General features: G+C 43.1%; 2 protein-coding genes across 2 annotated transcripts; one reads left to right on the forward strand and one right to left on the reverse strand.

Moving 5' to 3' along the window:
- Positions 1-303: 303 nt before the first annotated feature.
- Positions 304-1,956, reverse strand: LOC124658032 (OVARIAN TUMOR DOMAIN-containing deubiquitinating enzyme 1-like). The gene is made up of 10 exons (XM_047196482.1): positions 1,904-1,956; positions 1,768-1,821; positions 1,601-1,660; positions 1,425-1,508; positions 1,190-1,306; positions 1,031-1,086; positions 880-935; positions 701-800; positions 592-631; positions 304-522 (listed from the first exon to the last, which is right to left on the reverse strand). Exons 2-10 carry the CDS (start codon positions 1,813-1,815, stop codon positions 304-306), a joined length of 780 nt encoding a protein of 259 aa, XP_047052438.1. The 5' UTR covers positions 1,816-1,821; positions 1,904-1,956.
- Positions 1,957-4,901: 2,945 nt separating this feature from the next.
- On the forward strand, positions 4,902-5,855 carry LOC124658042. Its single transcript, XM_047196492.1, has 2 exons — positions 4,902-5,571; positions 5,614-5,855. Exons 1-2 carry the CDS (start codon positions 4,902-4,904, stop codon positions 5,853-5,855), a joined length of 912 nt encoding a protein of 303 aa, XP_047052448.1.
- The last annotated feature ends 2,670 nt before the right edge of the window (positions 5,856-8,525 follow it).

Consider the following 8,525-nt stretch of genomic DNA (forward strand, 5'->3'; position numbering starts at 1 on the left):
ACGGCGTGAAATCCAAACCTGCAATACCCTTTCTTCCTCACCAGCTCATATCTCCACCATTCAAAAATGACGCAGTTCTGAACTTGCTGCTCGTTCCACCAAAGAATTTCGGCAGCGTATTCATAGCCCAAGAAAGAAAGCTTAATAGATTTCTGTACGGATGCACAAAGATAGAAATAGTGCAACATGAGTACACACCAAGAGTAATAGCTGCGTTTTCCTAGCCCAGAAGTTTCCTTACATGTAACCGTGCGCGTGACTCTGATCAGTCCTGATGGTATCTACGACTTACTACAAATACTACTAGTAGATGATATCGTAGTGCCCTGGCCTATACAGCAGCGTCACACAAGGAACCGAGGGCGAGGCATCTGGTGACTCGAAGATGTGGGTGTTTGGCTCTGCAATCTTTGAAATGTCAACGTTGACAATTCGGAGGGGCACTTGTAGTACATCGGTGAGGGCGACAACATGGACTTCAAATGCATCTTTGTGCATTGGGATGACTTCCTGTCGACACCACTGCAATTTGAAAACAGACGAGGGGTTTGTGAGTGAGGAATTCACATCATTTTTTACAAACAAACTAACCTGCTGGTATAAGTAACACGATGTGCAAAGTTTACTCTTACTGTGAAGTTGCAGCGCACAAAAATCATAACCAGCAGACACAGAGACAAATACCCAGACCTAGTACTACCCTTCAGGGTATGATGGATCAAGCTCAGGTATGACATGCCGGAACTTTTCAACCTCAGTGCATATCTGAATCGCTGTCACCAGTCGAAGATATGATATGACTAGATCATAAAAATAGCTGGAGTCAGAAAATTAAAGTAAGGTAGCAACATAACTAAGAGTGTGGTTGTCATTTCTCACTATTGGCAAACAGCTGATCATTTTGACTCTCCTGGAAAAGCCAGTCTTCATAGTCACTGCAAAGACATTTATAACATAAGTATGCAGCTTAGTCCTCTAAAAAAAGTATGCAGCATAGTTAATTGTTGTAATAATCTCAATGTGAACCCACCTTACTGATAGAGTTTGTTTTCGGTCCATACATTTCAGTATGAAGTTCACAAAAGCCTGCATGGATTAGAAAATTATGAATATATGACTTGATTGCAATTGGTGGTTCTGATATGTAGGATTAAACTAATTGGTTAATGGAAACTATGCTAAGTCTTACATCATGACCATGATAATATGAACCAGGCAAATCAAGTCTTTGGAACTTCTCCAACAGTGGTTCAAGTGTCCCAATCAAACGTAGTTCCTCCTCATGAGGTACTTTCACAAGCAGCTCCTATAGACCCAACGGAAAAAAAAATCAATGCAGATATGCACTGAGGCACAACAAACTTTAAGGTGGAGAACTGGAAAAAAATCAGCAACAAGAATGACTCAACAAGATATCAGCATACCAGATATGAATAAATGAACGATCTGTAGAAGCAACTCCCATCTCCAGCTACTTTCCGGTATTCAGAGTAATTAGCCAAAAGCTTCTGCAGAAGCCCAAAGAATGGGAGAGAACAAATAGCAAACAAGTGAGTAAACAAAACAAGTACAAGTTTAATGGTTCACAAGTCGTACTTACATTTGATTTATCTTTCATAGGGTCGTATGCAAACTCAGACTCTAGAGATGATAAAGGCTCCTGCACCAAGAAAATTTCAGTTAGTATATTACAGACACCAATGCAGTTTTCTCAAATTGCCATCTCTTAACATCCAGCATATGAGCATACTCAATAAGAAAATTAACCTTTTCATGAATTTTGGGGCCGCCATTCTGCGATGTCTGCAAAACCATAGAAAACTGAAGGTACAAAGAGGTTAACAAAGAACCAATGAGGGAAAGTTAATTGGGCTATGCATTATAAAAAGAAACCGTCACTCACATCATCACATGGCGCATCCTCATGTCTCCAAAAAGAATGTCCAAGAATCTGAAAAGGGCACTATAGTTGATAAGGGGTATGCATTTACGTGCGATCACATTTAAGCTCCACAAAACAACATAAGCGATAATTACTATCCTGCTTGGGATAAACAGGAATAAATCAAATCAAAATGACCATGGGATGGACTGCATGCCCACTGAATCCTTACTACATCAATCAAAACTCCATGGAGCAGTCACTAAGACACACCCTCTACTGTAATGCAGGCATTTTCAATAAAATGATATACACTGGCAATCCACACCAATTGCTCGATGTCTTTAATAACCAAATTTGGAGTATTGCACTGAAATCCAACAGGAATTGGTTGTCATTGACTAATGAAAAGGAAGTATACATTTATATTATTACAATCCGACATGTTCATTCCTTGGAACAAAAGGATGTACGGCGGTTAAATTGGTACCAAAATCCACACGATTTTACAGATAGATCATATATGTGGGCTTAGTGCTAACTAGTTGCTAAACAGAAGCTGCATGCCCAGTTGGTGCAGTACATTGCCACATTATGTTTTTAGGGTATTCCGCTATTGTAAAAATGCGATAAAAAGAAATGACGTATGACCATACAGCATTTAGCATTAGTACAATTGCTATAGTCTAAGATCTCGATCCGGACTATGTACACTCCGAAATAGAAGGAATGCATAGATAGTATCTCTAGGTTTGCCCAACCCAAGCAAAAAAAATCTGTTATTAAGCAATACATAGGGATGCTTTAGCAGTATACAGAGCTTCAATTTGTTTCCGAATTCCACCTTATATCCCTAAAAGAGACAATCATATAGGACTTTAACAGCACCAAGATTTTACAGGCCTCAAAGGTGAAGCACATATGACTGATCTTGTAAATGAACAAGCACCATTGACATCCCAAACAAACTTAGCAAGAAATGAGGGAAACCATAAAGAGTAGCACAACTTATAATATCTGGTCTCGAGTCACACTTCGCGTTGGTATCAAAGAAATTGTGAATTAGAACATTCTAAACATGGGCATTACATATATTACCAAATTCTTAAAAGAAATCCCAAATCAGGATATCTGGCAGTTAAATTTGGTAATATATTCCACCCGATTTTACAGATATATCATAGCTATGGGCTTACTGCTAACTAGTTTCCAAAAAGAAGCTGCATACGCAGCTGGTGTGGTGCAAATAACTAAGTTCTGTGCAACTAATGAAAGAAACGAGTAACTAGTTTGGCTTCCAGAATTTTGTATGCAATTAGTAGTATACTGGAAACTATTTTAGATTGTCTACATACAAGATTTATGACATGCATACAGCCTTATATGAGCAATTTATTGATGTTTCTCATGGCATTTTCAGTTCAGGCTAGATCAAGAAAACTTTAGTTGCAAACTTTGCCTCTAGATGTTATTCTCCATACAGAGTCAACTAATTACAATTGGCTAGTACATTTAATTTTCTATGCTACCTAGCGCTTACCTACAATTCTTATCTCTATTATCCTTTGGACAAACTTTGAGTTGGGATAGGTACTGCACTGGTTTTACTTCAGTAAGTCATTAAAAGTTAAAAGCAGTCGTAAATACATGCGGGTTTTTATTTCATTTTAAAGAAGAGTTGTGAACAGTTTGCAAGATGGCTACTTTTAATTTCAGTTAGGACTGTAGTCACTGTTCATGTTTGTAGGAGATCCAGCACACTTTACATGAACATTGACTCGGTAAAAAAAAAACTTGAGATTTTTTTTTGCTAATTAAGCTATGAGCATAAGGTTACGAATATGAACATTGTTTGTTTTTTGTAGAAGTGCACAAAACAAGAAGAATCTGTTGCATAACTGAGCCACAAACAAAAGATTAGGAATTGGTGGAAAGAATCATATTATGTTCGACAGTATTCCGCTATTGTAAAATCGTTGGACAACAAATGTTTACCATCTAAATTAGCAAGATTTGTGGGAAAAAAGTCTCAACTAGCAAGCTAAGGAATGTTCAGAGGTACAGACTATTCATGCTATTGCCAATCGTTATCTATGCCATAATTCTATTTTTATACAGACAGAAGATATTACACAACGATCAAATTCATACAAGGCCAAGAACTTTGAAGACCATAAAAAGAAATGACCTATGACCATATAGCATTTAGCATTACTACAATTGCTACAGTCTAAGATCTTGGCCCAGGCTATGTACACTCCAAAATAGAAGGAATGGATATACAGAATCCCTAGGTTTGCTCAAACCAAGCGAAAATTTCCATTATTAAGCAGTACATAGGGATGCGAAGCAATATAAAACTTCAATTTGTTTTCCAATTCCACCTTATATCCCTGAAAGAGACAATAATATACGACTTCAATAGCACCAAGATTTTTACAGGCCTCAAAGGTAAAGCACATGTGACTGATCTTGTAAATGAACGGGTACCATTGACATCCCAAATGAACTTGGCAAGAAATGTGGAGAACCATCACGAATATCATAACTTATAATTTCTGGTCTCGTGTCACATTACGTTTTGGTATCAAAGATATGGTGAACTAGAACTAGTCACTGTTCATATTAGTGGTCATGATTGTAGGAGATCTAAAACATAAACATTGGTTTTTGTAAAAGTGCACCAAACAAGAAGAATATGTTGCATAACTGAGCAACAAACGTAAGATATAACAAATGACTTGGTGGAAGGAATCATATTGTGTTTTTAGGGTACTCTGCTACTGTAAAAAATGTTGGACATCAAATGTCTACCATCTATATTAGCACGATTTGCGGGAAAATAAAATCTCAAGTAGCACGATTTTAGGGTACTCTCCTTTTGTTTGACCAGTACACTACATTTTGTCCTTTCTTGAATTTGTCAGCGTAAGCCTGAGCTATAAAAGAAGTTTCCCGACGTTCGGTGTTTCTATCCGAACACCCAAACACAAACAACGGAAGTACGCACTGACCCAAGATGGCAAGCTCTCGTAAACTTACAGCTCTCGCGCTAGTGCTGCTCTGCGGAGCCACCATCATGGCGGCGGCAGTAGACGTCGAATCCTACAGCTTCCCCGCCTTCAACGTCAATACGACCGACAACCTCGTGGTGGCCACCAACATGACCGTCGCCACGCCGGCGTCGCTCCTCTTCCAGCCCGAGCGGCCCTTCCCTGAGGTTAACGTGTCCGAGGGCTTCCTGCTGCTGCCCGACATGATCGACCTCTGGCGCGCCGGCGCACGCGACGGCGGGCCGCCGGCACGCGAGGCGTCCTTCAACACGAGCTTCATCGTGGAGAGCTCCGCCTCCCCCGTCTCCTTCGTCATCCTCCTCGACAGGTTCCCGACGTTCAACAACCCGGTGGGCCTCCGCGGCGCCAACGACTCGGCCGCCGGCGCCGCCGTGCCGAACGCCACGGCGGACGGCCTCGCCGTGGTCGAGGTCGGCACCGTGAAGTCGTACGCGCCTGAGTCCCCGGACGTCGGCCTCAACGTCACCGTCACGCCCAACGGCACCGCGGCGGCCGCCGTGTGGATCGAGTACGACGCCGTCGCGCACCTCCTGCACGTGTACGTCGGTGCCGCCGGCGGGGAGCCGAGGCCGTCGAGAGCCCTGCTCGACACGCCGCTCTCTCTCGCCGGGCAAGGCATCGCGCAGACCTCCCCCTTCGGTGTCTTCGTCGGCCAAGGAACCACGGAGACCGCGCTCGTCGGTCTCTTCGCCGGCAAGGTCCGCGATATCTTCGTCGGCGTCCGTGACTGGGACCTGACGGTGGACCGGCTCGATGGCAAGAAGAAGAAGCGAACGTCATGGTGGGTGATACTGATCGCGGTGCTCGGATCCGTGGCCGCCGCGACCGCCATTGTCTCCTTGGTGGCGTGGTGCTTCGTGTCGAGGCGTCGGGCGCGCAACATGGAACCCAAGCTCTAGTTTACTAGAGTTGGAGGTGCGCCTTGGCGCAACATCCCGTAGATCTTATACCAATGTTTATTTTATATAATAGCAAATTTTACTGCTAATATGATAATAATATGTTATTTAGGTTCTACTAAACTATGTCTTTGCTAAAGTTTCATTTGCCTAAGCAAATTTTTCTGCAAAATTTTCTACTAATAAGATATACAATACTAGCTTGAAGACTTGCACATATGCCTGGTCGCTGGAGTTGCTTGTGATTGGATATTCAGATCAAAGTTTTAAGAGGTAAATACACTAGTAGTACCACACCTTGTTTCGGATGTGCAAATTAGTACCACATATTGCTAAACGTGCAACCGGGGTACCTAATCTTGCTGAACGGTGACAGTTTAGTCAAATTAGTCGGAAGTCTGCCACGTGGGCGCTTAGCTGGAGGGTAGTTTAGCATTTTAGCCCACGGCGGACGAAATAATATAACGAGCGGGTCCTTCCGCCGGGATGGAAAGACACAGCGGATGGAAAGGCATCGGCTGTTATTTGGGTATCGCGTTCTTTTCGGTTTCTTAGGCAGAGCTTTCGAAGCAGAGGGAGAAGGCGACGGTGACCTTGAACGTGTCGTCGCTTCCGTCGAGGATCCACCGGAGATGCGCCACCGGCAGTTCAAGGAAGACCCGCCGGAGTATGGTAGGCAATTTTTCCCGCTCCCAACCTTCTTCCTCTGTTCATCACCGTGGGGTTTGGTAGGGGTTAAGGTGGGCGTTTGATCAGGGAGAATTCAGGTGATTTTACTGGTGATTAATGATGGGAACCTGCATATGTAGTACTGGTACATGGTTTACACGTATAAAAGGTCTGGATTACTGTGCGTGTAATTCATCTTGTAGTCCAAGTCATCTCCTGATCTCCGCTGCTGCAAAAATTGAACTTGCGTTTCCTAACTCCTATTGTACTTACTTACTGAAAAAAAATGGCTGATGGCTAGAAGCATACCAAGACGGCCGGGACCAATCAAAACAGATCCTGCATACGAGCGAGGAGAGAACACAGGGTATGAATTGTCACCTCAGGACGGCCGGCCGACGACTCCTCCACAGACGGGAAGCATGGCGGCGGCGACCGATGCAGCACGCCGGCCTCCTCGCCTCGCTCTCGCGTCGCCAAAGTCCAAAGTCACAAGTCACGCGAAGCCGACACGCGGCTATGAGACCACCCGCTTATACTTATAAGGGAAGCACTCAGCTTTTGGAACCCTTGAATCTCGAGGGAGAGGGAAAAGCTAGGCGGGAGGAAGGGAAATTTTCGGTTTAGTCGCTCAAGCCTCTCTAATCTATGTGCTGATGGAGTATACGGATGGCTGAGATGTAGTGTGCCACGGATTGCTGACATGGAGGCTCAGTTAATTATGCATGCCACGGATCCGTGTGTTTATGGAGCCTCAATCTGATTAATTAATTGCTGGGCTGTTCGGTTTCCTCACGAGTAATTATGAATGATGTATGCTGGGTAGAATTATATAATACTCTATTCGGGATCTAGGGAGGGCTCACACGGCACCATATCTCTACCTGTATAATTGTTGCTCGGTTCTTGCTATTAGATGTGAATTATTTATGCTACAGCCAGACTTTGCTTGTATTTTCCAAAACAACAAGTTATACTCCTTTGTGTTCTTTTCTTCTTCTTCTTCTTCTTTTCAGATCAAGTTCTTGATCCCTAGCAGTAGCTACTTGATCTCTAATTATTGGGACTGCTTGAATCTCAAGGGAGGGGAAACTGTTGATGGAGTGGAGGCTCAGTTAATTGCTTTTTTCTTTTTTATGATGGGCTGTTTTTCCTCCCCAGAAACTAAATGTGTTCGAGCTTCTACACATTGTTGGTTGATTTCTTATTCATATTGTCATATGGCTACGAACTATGCCAAAAAAAGACTAATAGCTACAGATTTTGCTAATCAACGGCATCAGTTTTTGATGGCCAGTTTTACATTCTGTGAGGTTCCACAACGCTCGCTCGGGTGCTTTCAGGAGTAATCCATGTATGGTAATGTAACTGTATTTGGAGTCGTGCATGTACATCAATTTCACAATATTATCTCTTCATCGAACCATTTACACGAGAAGAGAGTAGCATGCCTTACGTTCTCTTTTTTGCTTCTCACTCCACCAAGATTTTGTTTGGGGGACGCGACTGGGGAGCGACGTCCCCCAAACGCGGCACGAACGAAACACGTCCCCCAAACGATCAATCCGGCGCGGTTTGGGGGACGGTTTGGGGGACGCGACTGGAGATGCTCTTAGATGCTAGTAGTTACATTGTTCACTATAGTTTGCATGAAATAGAATCAGCCTCTAAGGCTAGTCATAGTGGGGAGTAACTTAAACTAGTAACATGACATATGTTACTAGTCTAAGTTACTACTACCTTCATAGTGGGTAATAATTTATATGTGGTGTCATGCATTGTGTCATTTACTATGGTGTAGACTCAACTTGTCTTGGGGTGTGTGATGTTATGGTAACATAGCTAGTTACCACCTCACTCTCTTTCTTCATTCATTGTCATGCCATGTCACCAAAATGTTTTGAGTTGTGTGATGTTACTAGCTAAGTTACTCCCACTATGAGCAGTCTAAAGAAATCTGAGAACGACCTTTTGCTGGAGAAATGTACTTGGTTATTAGGG

The sequence above is a fragment of the Lolium rigidum genome, chromosome 1, assembly GCF_022539505.1.
Source record: "Lolium rigidum isolate FL_2022 chromosome 1, APGP_CSIRO_Lrig_0.1, whole genome shotgun sequence".
In the NCBI taxonomy this organism is placed as follows: Eukaryota; Viridiplantae; Streptophyta; class Magnoliopsida; order Poales; family Poaceae; genus Lolium; species Lolium rigidum.

What these genes read in the sequence shown, in the direction of transcription:
- LOC124658032 (XM_047196482.1), bottom strand. Translation starts at nt 1,815, where the DNA reads ATGGTTTTGCAGACATCGCAGAATGGCGGCCCCAAAATTCATGAAAAG. An exon ending in AAACAAACTCTATCAGTAAG is followed by an intron (nt 936 to 1,030) that starts GTGGGTTCACAT and finishes ATGTCTTTGCAG; the next exon opens with TGACTATGAAGACTGGCTTT. An exon ending in TGATCAGCTGTTTGCCAATA is followed by an intron (nt 801 to 879) that starts GTGAGAAATGAC and finishes TTTATGATCTAG; the next exon opens with TCATATCATATCTTCGACTG.
- LOC124658042 (XM_047196492.1), top strand. Translation starts at nt 4,902, where the DNA reads ATGGCAAGCTCTCGTAAACTTACAGCTCTCGCGCTAGTGCTGCTCTGC. An exon ending in GCTCTCTCTCGCCGGGCAAG is followed by an intron (nt 5,572 to 5,613) that starts GCATCGCGCAGA and finishes TCGTCGGCCAAG; the next exon opens with GAACCACGGAGACCGCGCTC.